Below are 25,684 nucleotides of genomic sequence, written 5' to 3'. Positions count from 1 at the left end.
ACGGTCACCGTATTGGACGCCCCGTGACTTCTTCTTGTGTGGTTTCATTACGGACAAAGTTTATGCACCAGCACTACCACAGGACACAGAAGAATCGAAGAACCGGATCCGTACGGGCACCAATGACGACATGCTTACCCAGAGTATTGGAAGAATTCTAATATCGATGCGGTACTGTTCGTGTCGCTGGTGGAGGACATACTCGACACGTGTAATGTAAACTTAACGAGATTCGTAAATGTGAGTCCCAAGTTTCATAGTTGTATGTTTTAAAGTTTAACAAATATATGCTTTCGACATATGTATATTCTTTTTTAAACGCCTTGTACTTGCCATGCTCTCAATAGTATCACTCATTGTTAAAAGTCCTCATAGCTATTGTTGGTGAATTACTTGTTAGTTTGCTGCTAAATCTCTTATTGTCAACTTCTTTCATGTTTATTTCGTGAGCAAACCAATAAACAATGCACTAGCAGTACAAGACAGCATGGCTAACATCTCAACAACCTAAGTTACTAAGAAAAACCATCTAGCAGACGGCGTTAGGTGACTTATGTCTGGTTTATTCGAGGGCTCAGCAACAACTTTCTTCTGGAGCTGGTCGGTTCGAAAAAGCGCCATCTACGTGGTCAGTCATGAATAAAAGTCATTTGACTCCCATTATTGTTGACAGACACGTACCGTTTTGATCTAGCAGCCACTATGAATTAAAGACACAAACGAATTACAGACATTGGCTGCTTGTGGGCATTGATCAGTGGGGAAAGTTGAAAATAGCGCTAGGCTGGGATTCGAACCAGGATCTCTTGCTTACTAGGCAGTTGCTCTGACCACTAAGCCTTCTGGACACAGTGGTCATTGCAACTGCAATTGCAAATTTTCCAACCGTACTTGATCACTGGCCAACAACCATCCAACACATAACAATCATCCTCCCGTTGTTATCCCCAAAACTCGCTACTTATCGATACATAGCTAAGCTCTCACAATCGCATAATATTATCACAAGATTAAATGAAACGATCGGATGATATTGATGGCTGGGAGTCCCCACCTGGGGAAGTTGCCGAGTTACAAGTTTTTTCGGTTGACGCCGCACTGGACGACTTGTGTGTCCAGATGATGAAATAATGATGAGAACAAGACAATACCTTGTCCCAGAGCGGAGAAAATCTCCGACCCGGTCGGGAATCGAACCCCGGACTACTGTATATAAGTCAGACGTTCTGGCCACTCAGCTAAGGGAATGGACATATTTCTACATCTACATCTACATGACTACTCTGCAATTCACATTTAAGTGCTTGGCAGAGGGTTCATCGAACCATAATCATACTATCTCTCTACTATTCCACTCCCGAACAGCGAGCGGGAAAAACGAACACCTAAACCTTTCTGTTCGAGCTCTGATTTCTCTTATTTTATTTTGATGATCATTCCTACCTATGTAGGTTGGGCTCAACAAAATATTTTCGCATTCGGAAGAGAAAGTTGGTGACTGAAATTTCGTAAGAAGGTCTCGCCGCGACGAAAAACGTCTATGCTGTAATGACTTCCATCCCAACTCGCTTACCATATCTGCCACACTCTCTCCCCTACAACGCGATAATACAAAACGAGCTGCCCTTTTTTGCACCCTTTCAATGTCCTCCGTCAATCCCACCTGGTAAGGATCCCACACCGCGCAGCAATATTCTAACAGAGGACGAACGAGTGTAGTGTAAGCTGTCTCTTTAGTGGACTTGTTGCATCTGCTAAGTGTCCTGCCAATGAAACGCAACCTTTGGCTCGCCTTCCCGACAATATTATCTATGTGGTCCTTCCAACTAAATGTAGTTCAGTGGTTCAAATGGCTCTGAGCACTATGGCACTTAACATCTATGGTCATCAGTCCCGTAGAACTTAGAACTACTTAAACCTAACTAACCTAAGGACATCACACACATCCATGCCCGAGGCAGGATTCGAACCTGCGACCGTAGCAGTCCCGCGGTACCGGACTGCAGCGCCTAGAACCGCACGGCCACCGCGGCCGGCTAAATGTAGTTAAAAGTTTCCTGTTTAGACATATGCAAATGATTTTAAGAGTAACAAGTGATATTAAATAAAAACAGTGACTGCAGCAATATTTTTAAAAAAAATCCCTTCGTTCTCCATCAGTCTCGAGGATACACAAGCTGTGATGTATTACATTACAGACAAACATTAACACGCCAATTATATGTACAATTTTTTCGGAGTATTTCAATCAAAACTCTTGGAGTGATAGATCATTTCACGGGGAACGACTTTCGTCATTGACGAAATGTTCGCTGATGCTTCTTGGTGTCGCTTGGCATCTTGATTAACTGGTTATGCCCCTGAGAGGCGAGAGCGTGTAGGCTCGCCACGACATTCGTATGCAGTGTGTATTGCCTATAATACAGTCATGTTTTGCATGAAAGGAGGTAGGCTGAACGTATGAAACACCTTTCTCCGTCCTTGTTGAAAATCACTCTGTTGTAGGTAGTATACAGATGCAGCACACCTGGTTAGCAGAGCCTGCTACTGCCGAGAAAAGTCGTCGTTCCAGGGCCAGTGATTTCAGTAAAAAGATGCCTACCGTCGTTGGCACGCGCCAGCGAACATTTTGTATCCATTAAAAGCTGCTCTCCATAACGTCACCTACCAGCCCTACACATTTTATGCAAAGATTTTGAAACACTGCGCTATCTTCGTAAGATGAAGTTGAGAGCAACTTTTTCATGTAACGGTGTCCTGATTGACACCCATTGGTTCAAATGGTTCAAATGGCCCTGAGCACTATGGGACTTAACATCTATGGTCATCAATCCCCTAGAACTTAGAACTACTTAAACCCAACTAACCTAAGGACAGCACACAACACCCAGCCATCACGAGGCAGAGAAAATCACTGACCCCGCCGGGAATCGAACCCGGGAACCCGGACGTGGGAAGCGAGAACGCTACCGCACGACCACAAGATGCGGGCATGACACCCATTTGTGCAGTCATTTATCACGAATAAGAAAAATCATTGTAGACTGAAACTCAACAAATTATATTATTTGCCAGGCGAAATGATCTCCTATCATCTCATCTTAAATGTCAACTCAACTGACCCACTGATGAAGTAGAGTGCTTAAGACACTGGGCTTTTACCTGGGTGTAGCAGAATTGCAGTCTTGGTCCAACGAACATGGTTTAGGGTTGCATAAATTAGTACAGAAAGAATTTTTTTTTCTTTTCCGTTTTTCTTCTTCTTTTTGCTGAATCTGTGTGTCAGTACTGTGTGACCAAAGAATATGTCGTGACATATCATCAGCATTTTTAAAATAAAAACTCGTAAGTATAAAAGTGTCGAAATACCAAATAAAGAAATTGAAATAACAAAAATAATAACAAGGAATTTACTTAACTTTACCCTGAATTTCACGCAGTATGCACTAATTTCGGTGTCGTCTTTAGGCTCTACCACGTTTGACCTTGGCTAGATTACTATTCTTCTGATTCTGAAGCCCTTCTTTGCCTACCCTCACTGATCAATAAATAAAGTGTGATTGTCAAAAAGAGTAGAGTTATATCATTTTCAGAGATAATTGACACCACAGCCAAATATTTATAACATTGTTAGTAAGAACAGTTGTACAGTGCATCACTTGTATCTGACATTAGCAAGATTTCGCATTTGTCGTTTAGAAATGAGTGAAACCTTCCAATTTAGAGGTTAGTGCACTGTGTGATTCATTTACCATGAAAGTCTTGTATCACTGTCTAATTATGGTTATCATTATGTCACCTTATTATTCCCACCTTTCCATGGCATCTCGATCTTCTGGCACTCCTATACCTCCCCATACCTTTGTCTCCTTCTCAACTCTCCTCACAGTCTGTTTCACATATGTCCTTTGATGCATGCCTCTCTTCGCCTCCCTCCTAACTGTTTATCACCTATTCCACTGCTGTCCATCTACTAGCTGTAACCTGTTCCCACCATTTTCTCCCTATCTCATCCCTTGTCTCCTCTTCTGCCACTATCCCCCTTCCAACTCCTTCCCTCCTATCTCCCCCAACTCCCCCCCTCCCCATCTCTGCTTAACTCCCTCCTCCCTATTTTCCTGATTGCTTTCCCCAACTCCATCATTTCTCCTCACAATTCCCTCTCTCTCATCTCTCCACCCAATTGCCTCCCTTCTACCCCCCCCCCCTCTTTCCCTATATTCACCCCCAACTCCGTCCTTCATAACTCCTCCGCAGTTTTTACTGTCCTGTCTTACCTGTCTCCTTCCCATCTCCAACCACAACAGTCTATTTCCCACTATCTCTTTGCCATCTTCCTTTCACTAACTTGCTCCTCAACATCCTTCTCTTTCTCTCTCTCTCTCTCTCTCTCTCTCTCTCTCTCTCTCTCTCTCTCTCTCTCTCTCTCTCTCCCTCCCTCCCTCCCTCTCCCCTTTCATTCTCTCCAGTTGCCCTCATCTGTCTCATTCTCCCCACCTCTGAATATCTGGTGGCAGGGTGGCTACTATGGGAGAGTGGATGAAGATGTTTACATATTCCTGCAGGTAATTTCTGTTACATACTTCAGTGTTGGGGTTTGAGGTCATGACGAACAAGTATCATATGACTTCAATCTCTTCTGTTTTTCAATACCATTTTTTTGTGTCACGTAAGAAGAGCTATCAAGAAAATTACAGCCAGAGCACGGTATATTTGCAGTAACTAGATGCACGTTCCTTGAAACAGTACGTAATCGTTGCTGATGTCCACGTATTTCTGAATTCAGTTACGCAGTTATAGAAGTGCTTGCTTTGCTGTCTCAGAAGTGTTTCCACACAGTTATTTCATCGTCTTTGGAAACGAGAAATAACTATTTAATGTGTGATCTCAAACTATACGTCAGACATGCAGAACTTTGTCATCTGAGAAACTTGTTCACTGCCCAGATATCACCTGTATTGAGCTATGGAGAAATGAGTGTCTGTGTGCCACTAGATAACGTCTCCTAGTCACACCTTTTTACCTAGGCCCACTCAGTCAAAAGTCTGATGACAGTTAACTTAATTCGTTATCAGGGATACAAAAATAAGGCGAGAATTATTCCTTTTTTGTCTGACGAACGATCGTCATGCTTCTTATTAGTAGCATTTGAACTCAGTTTTTGGAGCACGGTCGTGTCGCAGCAGAGATACAACTCGGGACGAAGGCAGTGTCTCTCTTCGCAGTATTGTCTGTCCACTTCTGTGATCAGTATCGCAACAGCAGTGACATCCAGGAAGCTTTTACGCCTTTCTGACTATATTGAACAGTGTTCATTAACTAGACATTTTGATTCCGGTGAAGCTGACCATCATAGACGAAATTTACGGAACGTTCCGTAATATGTTAATGCCATAAATATTGGTTAACTTGTTGTTGTAAATCGTCCAGTATTACTGTTACTGTTGCTTTTAACATTGTCTTCTCTGTACTGGTGTAGTCTGACATTTCCATGTTATTGTTTTCCACAGGAAGGGGTTGTTGGTAGCAAACAGCATGAGACACTAGCTGACCTGGGCAGCGGTTATCGTTACCCGTAGCCGCTAGGGGACACGTCGACAAGATGTTCGCGGGTGAATATCAAGTGCTGTTATGTTTATCGACCCACTGTACTAAATGCCTGCTAAGTAATACGCTACGCTACTGTGCTATAATTGACTTTGCCTTATCCCTTAAACTTACATCCATCGGAACTACACTCCTGGAAATTGAAATAAGAACACCGTGAATTCATTGTCCCAGGAAGGGGAAACTTTATTGACACATTTCTGGGGTCAGATACATCACATGATCACACTGACAGAACCACAGGCACATAGACACAGGCAACAGAGCATGCACAATGTCGGCACTAGTACAGTGTATATCTACCTTTCGCAGCAATGCAGGCTGCTATTCTCCCATGGAGACGATCGTAGAGAAGATGCTGGATGTAGTCCTGTGGAACGGCTTGCCATGCCATTTCCACCTGGCGCCTCAGTTGGACCAGCGTTCGTGCTGGACGTGCAGACCGCGTGAGACGACGCTTCATCCAGTCCCAAACATGCTCAATGGGGGACAGATCCGGAGATCTTGCTGGCCAGGGTAATTGACTTACACCTTCTAGAGCACGTTGGATGGCACGGGATACATGCGGACGTGCATTGTCCTGTTGGAACAGCAAGTTCCCTTGCCGGTCTAGGAATGGTAGAACGATGGGTTCGATGACGGTTTGGATGTACCGTGCACTATTCAGTGTCCCCTCGACGATCACCAGAGGTGTACGGCCAGTGTAGGAGATCGCTCCCCACACCATGATGCCGGGTGTTGGCCCTGTGTGCCTCGGTCGTATGCAGGCCTGATTGTGGCGCTCACCTGCACGGCGCCAAACACGCATACGACCATCATTGGCACCAAGGCAGAAGCGACTCTCATCGCTGAAGACGACACGTCTCTATTCGTCCCTCCATTCACGCCTGTCGCCACACCACTGGAGGCGGGCTGCACGATGTTGGGTCGTGAGCGGAAGACGGCCTAACGGTGTGTGGGACCGTAGCCCAGCTTCATGGAGACGGTTGCGAATGGTCCTCGCCGATACCCCAGGAGCAACAGTGTGCCTAATTTGCTGGGAAGTGGCGGTGCGGTCCTCTACGGCACTGCGTAGGATCCTACGGTCTTGGCGTGCATCCGTGCGTCGCTGCGGTCCGGTCCCAGGTCGACGGGCACGTGCACCTTCCGCCGACCACTGGCGACAACATCGATGTACTGTGGAGACCTCACGCCCCACGTGTTGAGCAATTCGGCGGTACGTCCACCCGGCCTCCCGCATGCCCACTATACGCCATCGCTCAAAGTCCGTCAACTGCACATACGGTTCACGTCCACGCTGTCGCGGCATGCTACCAGTGTTAAAGACTGCGATGGAGCTCCGTATGCCACGGCAAACTGGCTGACACTGACGGCGGCGGTGCACAAATGCTGCGCAGCTAGCGCCATTCGACGGCCAACACCGCGGTTCCTGGTGTGTCCGCTGTGCCGTGCGTGTGATCATTGCTTGTACAGCCCTCTCGCAGTGTCCGGAGCAAGTATGGTGGGTCTGACACACCGGTGTCAATGTGTTCTTTTTTCCATTTCCAGGAGTGTAAAATCAATTTAATTTAGTTTTCCAATTCATTGAGAATGAGTGTTCATAAGCAGCCACCTGTTTTCCGTAACAGAGAATTAGAAAGCGCCGATAAAACTCCTCCTTTGTCTCTTTGTTATTTTTTATTACAAGTAGATGATTAGTGGTGACATTTTCTAAACCTTATGATGTACATTCTACCTGTTAGTTTCTTCACGGGCAGTTGAGCATATTTGCGTGATATAATGCTATTCTTGTTTTGTTTTCAGGTATTTGAAACAACAAAACAAGGCTTGTTCATTTGACCTGATATAGGTAGCATTTCTATTAGATTTTTTGCTGCATTTCTGTTTCTCTTTCGATTCAACAGAAGTTGGTAGGCCACTTCGTTGGGTGTCACCTCGGCAGGCTGTCTGGAGCCTTTCTGAACTTCTTGATAAGACTCCCGGCTATTTTGCTGCTGTGTGTGTTGTCCATCCTCTGCAACGTCTCGAACCAAGTATTTTGCCTCGCTTCGCCAAGCATTTCACCGCGCGACTGCTACGGTCGCAGGTTCGAATCGTCCCTCGGGCATGGATGTGTGTGATGTCCTTAGGTTAGTTAGGTTTAAGTAGTTCTAAGTTCTAGGGGACTGATGACTACAGATGTTAGGTCCCATAGTGTTCAGAGCCATTTGAACCATTTTTTGAACCAAGCATTTCCATCGGTGCTGTACCGCATGTTTTAAGTTATTCACTGTTATGGTTTTAGCTCAAGCAAGGAGAGGTTCCCAGCGGTGTGATCGATTTTTTGAAACCAAGTATACGGCGATTGAAGTTAAGATCCCAGGTATCACAACCTGCAGCCATTCGCCTGGTGAGCCCTCGTTTACGAGTAACTGACGAAAAAAATTTCGAAATTTTGCGTTCCTCTCAGTAGCATTAAAAAACATGCAACACGCAGAGTGGTTGTTTGGTGTAACGGAAGGGTTAGGGCATCACATGCAAAAGATTGGGGATATGAATTTTCGTCAAGTATATTAATTTTTTTTATTTTTACAATATTTATCGGAATGACTTTGATCATCATTTTTATCTAATTAATTGATTTAAATATTTTTTATTTGTATTCCTTTGGCACATAATTTTCATCACCGTATGATCTTTTTCATTTTTTCTTTACATCATTCTTTTTACACTCGTACTTTTTGTGAATGTTAATTTAATTAAATTTACGTATTATGATATTCAGTTATTTGACAATTCCGATCTATCAGTTAAAAACAAAAGAAGAAATAATCTATTTATATTGACTGTGCAATGGTGTGAAAATGTATTTTTCGTTGCAAGATGTGCAGAGTTTTTTTGCATGATAAATATTTGAAACATAGCGGAAATTCCTTTTGCACTATGGACAAAAGAACGCAGATTGAGATTTAAACTAAAGGAAGATTTATAAGTAAAACTAAATTCGAGCAAAATGAAGAATAGATATAAAGAATTCAGTTACTTGAACGAAAAAATACGACAGTAAAACAAAAAAAATTAAAGCGGAATCGGTACATAAATTCAATTAAAAACACACGATCAAAGATATCATATGGAAAATGACCGCTAGAAAAAAATGAGAGCATATGAAGTAGTTGGTATTATAATTAAAATTGTGTGACTAAGGAATGGAAATAAAAAAATTGCATTTAAATCGATTAACTGTTTAAACATGATGATCAAAATCCTTTCGATAAAGAATACAAAATAAAAAAATTCATACACCTGACGAGATCCGAATCCACGACCTACTACATGTGATGTCCTGACCCTATCCATTACACCACACAATCAGTTCATGTAACTTTTTTTTGAGACTATTCAGTGTCACGTAAAATTCTGAAGTTTCTTTTCGTCAATTAGTCGTAAATGAGGGACCACCAGTGTGAATGGCTGCAGAGTGTGATACCTGAGATCTTAACCTACATAACCATTTACACGGTTTCAAAAAGTCGATCCCACTGCAGTAAACATTTGCTTGTAAGATGATGTTCTTCACCAAAGGCCATAACTTTTGATTGATTTGGTCATTTTGGTCTATTATATTGTTTTGCCATTATATGTAACCGCCATACAGCACGTTGAAGATTGTCTTACATATCTGCGTTTATAACCTTGTCATCTGCAAAAAGTAGTGAGCTAAATGCTGTTCATCTTGGTGCGTAGGAATTATCAGTTTTCTTTTACCATTTATTGAAAGTATCATTCATATATATACGTTAAATAGTGTGGGCGATAAACGACAACCGTGTCTGACTCCTTGCGTGATTCTTCTCCCTGCTATACTATAGGTTGATTCGAAGTATATCTTGATACTGTTCTCAGCATACAAACTGTGAATTGACTTTATTAACTGCTGATGCTTGCCTTACTCTCCCAAACTCTCATAACTTAAGTCCCACCTTCCAATCGAAAACCTTTTCATCATCCACAAAAGCTATATGCACCATAAAGCAACAACAAAACGACGCACCGCAAAGGAATTGTCCCAATGGAACAGAAATCGGTAGATGTGATGTAGATGTACATACACACAAATGATTACAATTTCAAAAACACTGGATGATTTATTCAAGAGAAAGGGCTTCACAATTTGGGCAAAATATATTTGTATGTCAGGGAGAATTCTGCCCATCTTTTCCATTTTTTCCTTCCCTAAATAATGCAAAGCAAAGATGAATCTGTGTACATCATATACGAGGGACATTTCAAAAATAAGACGGAAGTTGGTACTACTGTGGACTGATTGATGCAAGAACAATGAAAATTACGTCAGATGTGGTTGGGAGCTTGAGGAAGAATCACTTTTTTTTTTTTTTTTTTTTTTTTGTTCGCTGTATGCTGTAACATAAAATTAGCGACAGGTAGGAATGGACCCTACGAGGGTCTCCGGTATTGTGACTGTTGAAGACCAGAGGTCGTACATCAAGATCCAAACTTTGCACGGCAAAAACCCGACGGAAATCCATAGTGCGTTAAGTGAAATTTGTTACAATGAACCGTAGTACAGTTTCACGCTGTGTTAATCGTTTCCGTGGTGGTCGTATGAGCATAGACGGAAATCAAAGGTCCGGGAGGCCTAAATCGTCAACAGGTGAACGAAATGTGAAACTTATGCCAGATGCTCTTAAGAAGATAGCACTGAGACTTGTAAGGAATTCTCTGAAGTCATGGGAATTCCTCCAACATCACTATTCCGTATTCTGATAAACAATTTGAAAATAGAGAAATTCCTACGAGATGGTTCCCACACTGTTTGACTGCTGAAGAGCAGCGGAAACGACTGGACATTGCAGCCTTGCTCAGAGGTTACAGATTCTTGTGTCGTGTTGTCGCTGTTGATGAAACGTGTTTTAGAGACTCGGAACCTTAGTTGAAATCACAGTCTAGTGATTGGAGAACTTCAGATTCTCCACGTCGAAAGAACTTCTGACGCGCTCAGTCAAAGCTCAAGCAAATGATGATTTTTTGTTTATGATCACCAAGAAATCGTCATGACACACAAAGCCCGATGTGGAACAAGTCTCACAGCACTGAATCATCGTAACTTCACGCAAAACCTGCGCAGAAAAATGCACTAAAATCGACCTCAGTTGGGCTACTCTTTCTCCACGACAGTACTCGCTCTCACATCGGCAACGTTGTAGCCCAAAAACTGCGCGAATACGGATGGGAAATGTTGCTGCATCCTCGCTACATCCGGGACATGAATCCACCAGACTTCAACTTGTTCCAGAAGTTGAAAAAACCTACGGGTGGACGTTGTTATCTTTCTCTGGAAGAGCTTTCTACCACCGTTACACGAGCCTTTCGACAGGTGAACAGACATTGTGTCCTGGATGGAATAATAGAGGTCCCGAGGCGTTGGAATTCAGTCATAGGGAAGTAGGGAGATACATTGAAGGACTTTAAAGAGATGTTAAGAAAATAAACGTGGAAGTAAAAAAAATAGTGTGCATTATTTATGAAGTGTCCCTCGTACTTGGCTTCTAACAAAATGTAAAATATTTCGGTGTACTGTATCTTGATACTATTTAGAACTTAAAGTAGTATCGTACATGTGCTATTCCATGACTAATTTTTCGTACGTCCTTCTTATTGTCACGAAGCCAGAACTTGGCGTAACAAATATTTTTAATAAAAGAAGAAACTTCATACATATGTTGCTGATCCACCTATGCATACTTATTTAATACTCCTTCCTTCAGGGACAGTGCTTGTTGCCAGAGAGCATGCTTCTTTTACTTTACCCGGCGAGATTAAGGCATTCAGATCTTGTGTTATTTCTAACCAGACATAGCACCCTCGCCACACTGGACTGGTATTAAAAAGAATGGCAAAATTTCAGAAAGAGAGGGCATCGAAATACCAAATGGACAAGCCATCCAGTGCCACCAGCCAGAGGTCTACAAATACCAGGCATTTTGCTGTTGGATAACATTGTGCCGCGGCATGTAAACAGTATGGTGTGCAAAGAGTACACACAAAGTACCAGAAAATTTTTTGAAAGCAAACTGAATGACGGCAATACTATCAAAGGCATTCAGTGTCCTTGCCATACCTGTCATCAGATATAATGCAGGCGTTTAGAACTGAACAAAAGAAGAGCTATATAATCGAGACAGAAAAACAAAAAGCGAACGACAATTCACCACGCGCTTCATCGTGTGAGTGTTGTCCGACAAACCGTAATGGGGCCAAGAAAGAAGGCGTGAAGGACAATGAAACTGGTGCTGGATTGTGTGGTCTTATCTGGACTGTAGATATTTTAATATGTGGTTCTCTAGGGCTGTGACGTAGTCGTGTGTGCAGATGTCTACGTAAATCGTGCGCAGTGTGCAGGAGTATGCTAGCTCTTATATTGTTTTATTTACATGAAACGGCGACGAAGCTTCAATTCAGCTGTTATAATGTGGCCAAGTATGAGAACACAGATTACGAACCAACACCGCGCTTCAAGAAAACACAGCTCGTTTAAATTTAGTTTAAATAGTGTATAGTAACGGCGTGCGATACTAATGGACTGCTTATTACACAGGCTACAGAACGGGCTGTGTCCCGTAATTATCAGGCCTGCGCTACTCATTCTGTTTTTTTAAATTATTGTTGTCTTTCCTGTTTTCGTTTTCTTTAAGTAGGCCAAAACGTATTCATTAACAAGATATCAAAAACTTCTAGCTGTCGCAAGGTTTACGTCCGACCAGAGATTCTAACAGTCAGCTGTACTGAAATTTATACTGACACTTGAGGATCTATATCGATGCTATTAACTTTTGCAAATATTCACTGTAAAACGCAGTTAATTTCGTCTCTTACTTTTCACTTAATGCCATTTAACGTCAAATATCACAAACCACTAGTTCTAAGCGGCAAAGTATCTGTTTTTCTTTATCTTCAAATAAAGTCGAGTCTCTGGAACTCTATATTTGGATGATGAAAATTACGCCGACTTGGCACGGGTAATACTTTTGTAAACTGATCGGTACGCTTCTTAAAATAACTTTATATATTTTCAGTACTTCACTTTACACAACACGCAATATTAGCAACCGCAACAACTGTAATAACAGCAGTCACAGGGCAGGATCCGGAACTGGAATCGGAATAGTAATGAACTGACAACGATGGTTACGTGCGTATGTAGGCAAAAACAAACGGTATTACAGGTTTTTATTTCCAGTTTATTAAAATTTTTACTTAAATATTTCAAATAATGCTAATTAAAAATTACTATGAAAGAATCTCTGAAATATTTTCCTAGCACTGATGGAAATGCATGAGTGATTACATGAGACACACAGTGGAAGAAGAAAAACATGCGTTGGCAGTCTGTGTGAAAGGTGGCCAAAAATCAGCTTTGATTCAAGTCCACAACCGAAAGCTTCTGAAAGTAGAGCAAACCAAGAATCAATACCGGAAAACGGTGCTCCAATGCAAGGCTTAACAGCCTGCGCAATAAAGCATTGCATGGACATGTTTTTGACGATATTAAAAGCAAACTAGATAAAGAAACGATCTGGTCTTGCCTGGCCAGCGGAACCTTAAAGAAGGAAACTGAAGAACTGATTTTTGCTGCACAGTAACCAGGTAACAGAACCAACGCTATCCAAGCCACAATCGAGAAATCAAAAGAAGACCCTATGTGCATATTCTACAAAGAAGCTGAGAAAACAATTGACCTATCTTGCAAAAATATTGCAAAAATTTCGCTCAGACTGATGACAAACAGGGCCATAATGATATGACACAAATTATTCTTTGGAATTTATGCCAAAATTACTATCTGCCGGTATCAAGCAACTGGTGGGACAACAAGCCAGAAAAAATACGAGCTTGTCACTGCCGTGGGAATGCAGAAAGATCGAACACTGGAATATAATGAACAAGACACCACAATTGTGGAGAAAAATAAAGTGTGTGTCATTGACGTTGCTATCCTAGATGACAGCAGAGTCGACGAGAAACAACTTGGAAACTTGCCAGACTTAAAAATCGAACTACTGTGCCTCTGGCGTAAACCAGCGAAAGTGGTTCTCGTCACATTGGGAGCAATACCAAATGATCTCGTGGACACTTGAAAGCCTTTGCCATTGATGAAGGATCCGCCTGCTAACTACATAAAGCCACTTTAGTGCGATTTGCGCGAAATATCACACAGTCCTACACGCTTGAGAAGTGCCAGCATAGTGAACGCATTGGCTTTAATAATAAACATAAGTATCACTATAATGTCCGTATTAAAATTGTCTTAAATAATTTTCTCAAAAGAATAATTATCATGTTGAATGGGAGTAACGAACTAACATGACATGTTAATTACTACCTTCTGTATGCCCGAAGTTGGCAGTTACTTCTATGGCAAAAAAAGTAGCCGAACCTAAACGTTTTAAGAGATCTACTACATGGTTTTTCTAGTTTATGTTTTCATCAGTACGCAGAACTAAGACTGTAGGACTTTCTACACTTTTTATTATTTCTTATTGATGTACTAGGTTAATAGGAGGTGGGATATTTTTTGCGTCCAAAACTGCATAAGCTGTGCTTTTTCACAGATTAAAAATAGCCCACTCGTAAAGACCCAAAACAGGAACTTTCACACCAACATCGTCTATATTTTTTCTGGTAATGCTTCTTTGCTGGGCATCACAAGAATGCTTGTATCATCTGCAAACAGGGACTATTTCTGCTTTCAGATTCAAATAATATTTTACATCATCAGCACAAAGCAAAACAGTAGTTAGCAAATGAGTGAACTCTGTGCCTCCCCGCTGCTCCGCATTCTAATTTCTGCCCATGCAGATGCTGTTGAGAGTAGTACTTGTTCCATAGATGGAACGTGTCAGGTACCTCCCGCCTTCCTATTTTGTATTACTCGAACAGCCTGTACCTGTTTCTTAAATAACAACTGAACCAGACATGTGCTGAACTACGAGTATGTATCTACAAAAAGTTAAATTCTCTTATAAGGAGTGACTGACACAATCAGATGCCTTCGATGAATCACAAAAGATCCCACCTGTTGATAATTAGATTTTGTTATGTGCTCAGTAAATGTATGAATAGCTATCCCAGTAAAGGAGTGCTTTTGAAATAGAAACCGTGACTCGCACAGTACCGCATCCGGCGACAGTCCTAGAGTACGTCATCTTCTTAAAATTCTTTGAAGCTATAGAAATATGTGGGAGACGTACTAAATAACTGACTAAATGTAAGGCAGCACTACAGGAGGAATGAAATCTGTAGGAGGAGTTGACTAGTAGGAAGGGGAGAGAAAAATGATTGGGCTGATTTTACTAGGCAGGAGGAGGAGGACAAAGGGCAGTGCTGAGGGTTCAATTACGCCAGTGATAGTTAAAGGTTTGATCTCCTGTTTTTGGATAACACGCAGGTTACTGGATACTTCGTTCTAGAGCAGTATGGATGAATGACGAAGGAGACGGATATTTTTCGTATTATCCTCGGGTACAGTCAAAAGTCTGGGCGTATATTGCATTGCAGTTTATGAAATGACGATGGGTATCTGGCATGCCAGCAAAGCTTCAGAGGGCACCAGTGGGTAAGAAACGATGAACAAAACGAACTTCGAAATTCACGTCACCAATCCCATCGCTTCTACTGAGTCTACGTAAGTATTATTTGTCGGTATGGGATCCGCACCAGACAGAATTGATAGAGGAAATAGAGAAGATCCAAATAATAGTGCGTTCATTGTAGTTTTATTTAGTAAGCGCGAAAGCGGCATGGAGACGATCAACCAACTGCAGCTTCAAACGCTGCAAGAGAGGCGTTCTGCAACACGTGCGGTTTACTGTTACAGCTTCGAGAGCATACGTTCCTAGAGGAGTCAACAAATGTATTGTCTCCTCCTACGTATATCTCGCGAAAAGACAATGCAAGTAAAATTGGAGAGATTCCTGTCCAAGCCGTACAGAGAGAGTATAAAACTTGAGTTGCGCTATACAGAAACAAAATCCACACGATAAATGTTGTGGCTCACAACAAAAAACTGACTAATTTTCGGATGCCTTTAGTGAAATAATAATAAAATTACCTTCAAAATCCAACTGCACAAGGGTAATATTATTAATTTATTAGAGCTTCCCTTTACTATTAATAATCATACCGTACATCTTTCGCCGACATCACTGTTCCTGAAGCACCATATAGTCTGTCTGTAAAATCAGGAGCGAGCAACGCTTTTGGTGGGGGAAGTGGCCTTTCCCGGAAGAACGCTGCCACCAGCCTACAGGGGCACCCAAAATCTGTTATCCGTTACCTCTCTAGCAGTGCAGATCGGCGTTCAGTGATATACGTCGTTTCTGTTCGTGGTATCTTAGATGCCAATCTCAGTTAACTTTGCATACTTACTGATATACTTCGATATCCGAAAGTGATGGAAAATCGTCTAGCATTGCAAGAAAATTTGCAGATTACAAAGAAGAGGGGGTATTTGGGGAGTAACTAGCGTTCGTTCGTCTCTAATGTTAGTACAGCGTATGTTAAAGAGGCGACACAAAAAGAACTGTTGGCTAATATTACCACTCCCAAACGGCTGCAATTTATGCAAACGCCAGCCTCGCCCAACAGGACGCATAAAGAGTAACGCGGAGCCGCATGGTTTACTGGAATCGTAACAAAGGAAAACTAATAATTTTGTGAGGAAACCCAACGTTATAGACTGTTTCAAAATCATGTAAAACCTTTGATGCAGATGGGACATTAAATCCCTATCTCGGCCACTAAAGGCATATTGCTTAAAACGTGCGCAATAGCTGTTCTAAACACTGCTGAAATTTCCTTCGAAACAATTACCCCGATTCTGGACTTCTAAGCAGAAAGCTTGACATACGAGGTGCGCTTACATATTAACTTTTATTTTTTGGTAAGAACTTTATTTGTTGGTCTACAACAATGTTATACTATTCAAAATACTCTCTGTTACATACTATATACTTATGCCAGTGCTTTTTCCAATTCGCGGAACACTTTAGGAACTGTTTCTTCGGGAAGTTTATAGGTATTCTAACTGTGCATTTTTAATCTCGTCCATGCTTGTAAAACTGCTGCCCTTTAAGACCCGCTTTGAAATGTTTACTCATAACAGGCTCATCAAAAGCAGTATCCAACATTTCTAAAAATTTCATTCATTTTATTCTATTCTTACAATAAAATTTAATACAGATTCTCTAATCTATTTTTATACAAAACAAATAATCGTTGATGCTACCAAAACACATGTAACCTTTTCGACAGCTGACAACAGAGTAAATAGCCAATATGCATAACATTGTATACATACTTTTGAGACATGTTTACGAAGACAGTGACAAAAAAGTAGTGCAAATCGGACTAACACACAAAATTATAAATTTCTGCTTACTTTTTAAACACTCTTCATGTTGCAAGAATTGTTAAGTTTCAGTACAGTTCTTCAAAGAAAACTTCTACCTTCCAGTGGAAACACAAAGTGAGATCAAGCCTTAAATTCTACAGATTGATTGCATTATGTGCCGTCCGTTTTACGATTAGCAATGGAGGAACATATATTCACATAAACAGGCATTCGGTTCTATGTTTGTAGTAGAATGCTGACTTCCGTTCTTATGTTAACATTATTTACTCTATTGTTGTGTTTCGAAAGAAGCTATCGTTTTTTTGTTCCTTATTGTTTTAATACATTTGTATAAAAATGAACGCAGCCGAGACGTATCTGTACACGGAGTCGCCACAGATTTAAATCGCGCGCCGCGGCTGTGCCGGTACTACGTTGTGAAACGGCCTGTAGAAGCGCCTTGTGACGTAGCTGCGTTGGAAGAGTGGGGACTCGCTCGCTCGCTCTCTCTTCAGTTCACCGACAGACTATACCATCCACCGCATTGCAGAAAGGCCTTCTGTCGTTCTGCAATAAATAATGAAGTAGAAATGGAACTTAACTGATTAGTAACTATAGCTCGGATTAACGATTATCACAGCAGTATTGTTGATGAAAAATATAATTTCACGAAGTCTAAAAGGAATCAATTGACACAAATCGAGATATGCATAAAAACAATTTTTATCGCTTCCTTTGTGCGCCCGTATCTCGTACAGACCCTTTTACTTGGGAAAAAGCTTTCACTATCCAAAATCGCATACATTAGTTTTTGTTGTTGACAACCGGTTTCGACGGTTGTAGCTGTCATCTTCAGGTCTTCAAAAAAAGTTTGTTGGAACACGTGATGGTTGAAATATAGCACCTGCCTATAATGTGTTGCAGCTCAGTATAACTGGCAGCAAACAACAGAAGAATATATTTATGAAGAAAATTACTCATTTTCAGTAATGTTAGTTATGTCATTTACAAAACTCAGTTTTTGCTGGAGACGTAATTTGTTGTAAAAGTTCGCTTTTTGTGTAAGTTGTGGACAATTTCATCTTATTGTGTCGCTAGATTTTGTAATAAGGATAATTCGCTGAAGATATCAGGAGCACTGAAGTACAAGATAAATGTGTAATCACTTGGCTATGCCTATGACATCATGAAATCTCTATTCAGCTCTTTCACCTTATTCTGGAACAAACTACCCAGCAATGTTCGTTTTATCCGAAACAATCCTGCATAGAAGAGGACATTAAAGCTTCATCTTTCACCATAGTTATCCCCTCGGCACACCCCAGCTGTTTTCCTTCTGTTCAACAGTTAACTGATATCTCAGCCACATCGGTAACACTATCAATGCTTTGTTAGTGACCCTGTTTTACTTTTTTTTTCTTTTTTCCCTCTTGCGTTTCATACGCTGACTTTAACATGTTATTTCTTATTCTTGCCTGGATCAGATAAGTTTTTTTCCAACTCTGGTTTCTTGTGTACTGTTGCCAGGTGTTTGCATTAGGAGGACATTACTCCTGTTACTGGAGACAGTGTTATTAAACGTGACATTATTATACATTTATTCTTGACAATTATTATACCTATTATTATAATTGTAGTTATTATTTATAGCTTTCTTACTATGCGAATTGTAGCATTAACACTCTAATGAAGTGCGCTGCTATTATTTCTTTCATGTCTTAAACTTTGACTCCACCGCTGAATATTATAGTTTGTTATTGGAGCTGTGCCCAACATTCTCTTTTTAAATCTGTCGTCACATAACGAATATCAATTCATCCATATGACAGACTTAATTTTGCTTGTTCTGTAATGCAGTTTCTGCATGAGTTCAAGAGCTGATGAGTCGCTTAACGCATACGACAGAGTCGCAAATACATATAATTTTTCTCTTATTGTTCTCCGGATTTACGCAGACTAGGCGACTGCCTAAAGAGAACCACTCGACCACTTTGTAAGGAAATCATTTATTGCATTTTACAGCGTCACGTTGCATCTATAATTTCAATACCGATTTCGCGTTATTAGCAAGTCATCAGACGATTTTAATACATCGCGTAATAACTCGTCAAATTATCTGAAGACTTGCTAAGAGGTCGAAACCGCTAGAAATTGTTTGTGTAACCCGATAAATGCAATAAAATGTTTTTGTTTTACGAATTCCTTTAGCTTTTCGTATGTCGATAGAGGAAATAATTTGGGAAGCGAGGCACATTTAAACATTAGATTGGGTACTGATTGGGCACAGATCTTAAAACTTTTCGACAAAAGCTAACGCAGAGCCGCAGAGACAGAGAGGAAATTAGTGAAAGCAATATTTTGTCAGAGGAGCAAAAGTTGAGTTTGCACGCGCACTCGAGTTTGCACTCGGTAGCCGTGCCCTGCTTGACACCACCGCTGCCGCCGCTAGTCCCGCCTTTGCCTCGGTTTCCTTCCTTCATCAATAAATCAATAGGCCCAGAGCATCATCATGCATTATGTATGACAGACATCCTCTCATTTCACACCCCCGTATTACATGTACATTTTATATAAATAAATGATGACGGTGGGGGCGGGAGGCGGTGGCGTCGGCGTAGAGGGGTGGTCGGTAGGGGGCGTGCTGGTCGGTGGCGCCAGGGAAGGGGGGGCTGCCCCGCGCGCCACCGCGGGCCGGGGGGAGGGGAAGGGGAGCCTCGGGGAGGGGCAAGGAGCGCGGAGCGCGCGAGAATCGACCATGTGTCCGGCCGTGGTGGGGGGCGCGCCACGCAGCGCCGGCAGGCGCGACGCCGCCGCCAGTCCGTACCGCGCGCGCGAACTCGGCGGAGGTGGAGTGGCACGCTCGCCGGCCTGGACTCTCTGGCTCTCGATAAACAGACTCTGCATCGGACTCTGCTCGCACTGCGCACACTTGTAGCACCAGACTCTGTTCGTGCGCGGCTCGACCGCATCACTGTTGCGCGTGTGCTTGTGTTTTTTGCCGGTCGGGTGCGGACTGCGCTCGTCGTCGTCGTCATCCCACGCACGCAACCGTCTGACAGAAGCCACGACGATGCAGCAGCCGCCGCAGCAGTTCTGCTTGCGCTGGAATAATTACCAGAGCAACTTGACCAACGTCTTCGACCAGTTGCTGCAAAGCGAGTCGTTCGTCGACGTGACGCTGGCCTGCGAAGGACACAGCGTCAAGGCGCACAAGATGGTGTTGTCGGCTTGCAGCCCGTACTTCCAGGCGCTCTTCTTCGACAACCCCTGTCAGCACCCCATCGTCATCCTGAAGGACATCAAGTGGCCCGAACTGAAAGCCGCCGTCGAATTTATGTACAAGGGCGAGATCAACGTGTCGCAAGAGCAGATAGGACCACTGCTCAAAGTGGCAGAGTCGCTCAAGATCCGCGGCCTGGCGGACGTGGGCAGCGGCGGAGGCGGTGGCGGCGGAGGTGGCGGCGGGGGCGGAGGCAGTTCTGGAAGCTGCGAACCGGAGGCGAACGGCGCGTCGACGCCACCGCATCACCACCACCACCATCACGGTGGCGGCGGAGGCGGCGACGCGCCGGGCGGCGCCGGTTCGGTATCTCCGTCCTCGACGCCGCAGCCGCCGGCGACGCCGACGTCGCTGGCGCACGCGGCCGCCTGCAAGAAGCCGTGGGACCTGTCCGCCGAAGGCTGCCTGGCGTCCTCGCCGGGGCAGCGCGGCGCGCACCCGCACCCGACGCAGGCCAAGAAGCGGCGGCGGACGTCGGCCGGCGAGCGCAGCTCCGTGTCCAGCCCCGAGGACAGCCCGTCGACGCCGGCGGTGGTGGCGGCCGCCGAGCTCCTAGACGACGTGCCACTCCCCCCGCAGGCGCAGCCGCAGCCGCAGGCGCCGGCCCAGCAGCCTCTGGCGCCGCAGCAGCCGCCCCCGCAGCCGCCGCAGCAGCAGCAGCCGCCGCCCCCCGGCCCCACGCTGGGGCCTGAGCCGGGGCTGCCGCTGCCGCCCCCGCCGCCACCGCCGCAGGCGCAGACCGCTCCGCACCCCGAGGACCTCGAGATCAAGCCCGGCATCGCTGAGATGATACGCGAGGAGGAGCGGGTGAGTCCACGCTTTCTGCACTATCTCTGTTGTCGAACCTGTGTTCACTTCTGCCCGGTCCTTACCGTGCTCACTACGTAGAAAACTGCGTCGCCATCTTACCAGCGAAGGAGTTTTAGACGCTGGCGTCGACTAGCACTGGCCAAACAACACTGTCCTGCACGACACTTCCCTTCCTCTAACGCTTAAACGGCAGACTCCTTACGGCATGTGTTGTGAATGTAGAACCGAGCCAAGCTACCCAATCTTAGGATGACACACTATTATTTGGCACGTTCCTTCAGCAATTCATCATTCAAATTTAGCTTCCTGCTCGATTTTTAAATAACTGGACGCTTCGCCTTGTGTCCACCTCATCGGACAGAGTGAAGAATCCGCGACAAAACAGTTAATAGTTTGTTAATGATTACCTGTGAATATTTAGTGTTTTTTAATTATTTTATTTAATAATTGAATACGAAGAAGTCTCAGTTGTGTTTGTTACTTCTTTATAAAGGAGCAATAACTGTAAAGCAGTTAGCAAATGGAACATCAGAAAAGCTGTTGCGTGTCTGGTGATGTTATGTACGCTCTGGATTTCAAATTCTGTATTGGAATTCGATAATGCGAGAAACAACAGTGTGTCCCGATGTAAAATCCTTTTATAGCTGACTGTTGTGAGGCTGTCGTACGTTATCTTCCTCTTCAGTGTCGCCCTAACAATATGCAGAATATACCGCTCTTATCAGACCCGTTATCTAATAGCGCAACCTCCGTCACGTCGGATATTTATTTTCCTTATGTTCCACTGACAGCCATTACCTGCAAACAATGTCCCAATTTAAAAATGGTGCGTATAGTACAGTTATTTGGGGGGCAATATTTGTTTAAAGTTTGTAACCATGGACGCTACGTTACGAGAATTCCTTCTTTCTTAAGAATGTCCAGACCTTGTTAGATAGAGTAGTAAAAAATGTTTATGCCCTTTTCATCTACTTCAACAACAGGTAAGACGAAAACGTACACCCGAATCTCGCGCAAATTCTTTGCTTAGTGACAAGGAAAACACCGTGGAGGAGTATTCATATCTACTTCTAAGACTGAAGTTAATTGCACCTCCGTTCAAATTCCCAGAATATATAGATGGTAAAGTTTTTTGCAGTTTTACTAATGCGCATACCAACGGGTTGATGGTTCTAGTGAATTTTCGTGTAGAGCGGTATGCAACCCGAGTTGTAACCAATTTTCTAATACTACTGTGGCTAATCATTTGATTAATTCTCCCGCAGATACAATGTATATAACAAAATCTCCGCCTAAGATGGGCCTACCTAACATTGGAAAGTGGCACAAAGTTCGTTAAACTACGAACATTTGTGACAGACGCCGTTCATTAATGCCTATTTCTCGTTGGCCATTTCCTTTTTGTTGTAATTATAATAAGGGAGGTGTGCTCGTAAGATACTGGAAATCATTGAATTTTAGGCATAATAATTCCTAATAGACTAGAAGTTATTTAAAAACTAATTTTGTTTAATGGTAGGAAGTAGAGTGTTTGCTGATTTTCTTTCGCTATTTTTTCAGTCTTCTCCGTCTTTCAATTGTTTTGACAGTGACAGACATTGTCGTTGATCTTCAAGGACAAGGGAGAGTGAGCTATCAATCGCCTGTTAATGGTGATAAGTACCATCGTCTCGTTACATGTATCTCATCATTTCTTCCTACGTTTTCGTATGTCGTATATTTTTCTACGAGAGGCGGAACACGCGTAAACATTGCTTTCAAGTTATCCGTATTCTAATAGATCACGAAATATATTTCCCGAATGCAGGATTACATTTCAGACGGAGTTTAGATCTGTATCGTGACCATCCTCCAGTCAAATCGCCTACCGTTACGAGCGTGCAGACAGAAGGGAATTGAGAGGTGACATTCTTGAGATCGTTTCAGGACGTCTAACCAAGTGGCGTGCTACGTGAGTGGCACTGTGAGCAGTCCCCGGCGCCGGGGACTCGGCCACGTGTGCGGGGCGCCAAGGCGTCGGCGCGGGGTGCCGCCGCGCGGCGCAGCGCGCTGCGGCACGTGTTTTTCGGAGCACGTGTCGGCCAGCCCACCCACCGCCCCGCCACCTGCCGCCTCCGAGCCGCGCCTTTTAAAAAAGCTGCCGCCTCTCCGCCGGCACTCGCTGACCCTACTGCCTTGCCGCCCACAATATATCGCGCCACTGCAGTTTTCTTACAATCGCAATTTCTTCCTGCTCATTTCGTAATTCTATTTCCTCTGTGTCGTAACACAGTAACGGCGCCTGTATCATAGTACGCCTTGTTTTTAGTGCTCGTAGTCTTACAGTTGTTATTTATTAATTCCGCATGAAGAAGGCTAAAAGACATTCAGGAGAAATTTGGTGAGGTGTTAAGGTTCGGTAGAAGAAATAAGGACTTGAGAGATTTGCCGGTGAATTTGTAATTATGTAAATCGACTTGAAGATCGGTAAACCAGAACAAATAGGTTCGTGAAAAAATTTTGTAAGACGAGGGTAATAGATTGTCGTTGATTTAAATCAGCTATTAGTAAAGGAATTATATTAGGAAATAAGACACGAAGAGTAGTCGGGTTAGCCACTTGCTATTTGGACAGTGGGCATAGCAGGAAGAGCGTTTGTGAAAAGAGAGAAATTTATTAACACCAGTTATTATTTAAAATGCAAGGAAGTCTTCTCTGAGGTAGTGGTCTGGCGTTCATCCCTGTACCGAACTGAAATGTGAACGGTAAACACTTCACATTCGAAGAGAATAGAAGCTATAGATATATATTACTGTGAAAAATACTGCAGGTTAGATAGGTTGAACGAATAAGTAATGCGAAGGTGCGGAAAAGCATGGAGGTGCCAAGAAATTTATGGCACAACATGACCAAAAGGAGGGATCAGTTGACAAGACACATCCTGACGCATCAAGGAATTGTCAGTGTGGTAATGGAAAAAAAAAATGGCGGGGTAAGAACCGTGTAGGGGGGACCGTGGCTTCACTGTAGTAAGCAGATTGAAAGGGATATTGATTTAACTAAGCGGCGATGAACGGGCTTGCACGTGATAAGAGTAGCGTGGACTGCTGTAACAGACCAGTCTTCGGACTGAAGACCACATCAGCAGTTCTGCCGAAGATGTAAAAATTTAACTTGTTCGTTCCTCTGACCTCGCTGGACTTGTTAGCCACGTTACGAATGCTACCGTCGTCACTCTAATTTAATAAACATGAAATCTAGTTCTCTTTTTAGCGTCCTTTCTGCTGTCGTTCGAGAGCTTCTTGAAAGTTAGTCCTTCCGCTAATCTCTTGACTTAGCGGGACTCGGAACCTCGAGCCTCCAGGAACTAAACAAACACTCCCTCCCACAACCTGCTAACGGCAGTTGTATTACTTTGGAACACCCACTCTAGGTCATAAATTGAAGCTTTCTTCTCCCTTCTTCCTCAGGAAAGCGGGTATGAAGCGTCGACCTCGTAGCTGCGCACAAGCGTCGTCTCCTCTAGTATCAGAAATTAACGTGCGTCACATACATTAATATAAAGTGAAGAAAAGCTACATAAACTAATGGGTTCATCCCACATCAGCAAAGCAGCAGCCTTCTCCTTTGTAGTGACCAAGAACTTTATAGAACTTCCTGTAACTATTAATGACAGGAACGATTCTGTCCATCTGCAAGCCTCTCTCTGAGTTTTCGCAACAACCTTCGTGCTACATAGAATAGCTCACATTTCTGTGCCGCATTATGTCTCCTCTTCCTTGCACGGAATGAACTAATGAAACCATTCTGAAGCCTCGTGCAGATATTTATTTTGGTATGTGCTCAATATTAATATGAAAGACTGAAACTCTGGAATGCAGAGAGCAGTCATTCATATAAGCATACAGCGGTCTGGTTCGATTTCGGGCGCTGTGAGGATGTTAGAAAATTTTGATTATCTGAAATAAGATCTCAATTGTACCTGGACAGGACACAATTTTTCAAACTTTATAAGCGTTTCGAATGTTCCTCTTCCCAAGCAATCCATCGTTTCTTCCTTCTGTAATTTTTGGTCTGGAATATACGCCGCGAAGCTAGTGAACCATAACCTGCTTCCTCTCTCTTTCTTTTAGTGAGCACAGCACCCTTTTTTTTATTTCTGCCTAGCGCCATTAGGCCCATATTGTATTCTCTAAGATCGGTAAGAAGTGAATACGAAGCTGAGAAAGCAAAAACGGAAAGTGGTGTCAAACTGATTGAGAAGCAGTTGAAGAACTATCCGGAAAGAACTGAAAGTTTGATGGAGGTTAGATGTGAGAGGGAACCACTGAAATGACTATAATTTTAGTAGCACAGATTTTCAGTTCTTGGTCAATATTGATGGATAATTCATCCAATATTTGACGAATCAGTACATTATAATTCTTCGTATGTAAATGCATTTATTACTGAACGTCGTAGATTTTGGTAAACGACTTTTACATACTAAACATTTCGTGACGTTGCCGTAAAGCAAGGCTTTAGGGCTCAATTGATAAGGAATGTTAAGTCTCATTTTTTAATTTTTTTTCACAATTTTCTTGTACGCTTTTACGTCTTCTGTTGAGAAAATAAAT

At 43.1% G+C, this 25,684-nt stretch overlaps 1 protein-coding gene across 11 annotated transcripts in view; it reads left to right on the top strand.

The window, feature by feature from the left end:
* Window positions 1–25,684, top strand: part of LOC126267252 (protein bric-a-brac 1-like) — a 1,659,048-nt gene that overhangs the window by 857,630 nt on the left and 775,734 nt on the right. For 9 of the 11 annotated variants that reach the window (XM_049972274.1, XM_049972281.1, XM_049972280.1 and 6 more), the window contains one exon: window positions 20,059–21,086. In XM_049972274.1, the coding sequence (XP_049828231.1) occupies window positions 20,059–21,086 (1,028 nt within the window). Of the gene's footprint in view, window positions 1–5,510; window positions 5,613–19,816; window positions 21,087–25,684 lie in introns of those variants that run through there. The other 2 variants (XM_049972279.1, XM_049972283.1) reach the window with 2 other exon arrangements.

This window comes from Schistocerca gregaria, chromosome 4 (genome assembly GCF_023897955.1).
Source record: "Schistocerca gregaria isolate iqSchGreg1 chromosome 4, iqSchGreg1.2, whole genome shotgun sequence".
Lineage (NCBI taxonomy): Eukaryota > Metazoa > Arthropoda > Insecta > Orthoptera > Acrididae > Schistocerca > Schistocerca gregaria.
This window is presented reverse-complemented; position numbering and strand designations above follow the sequence as displayed.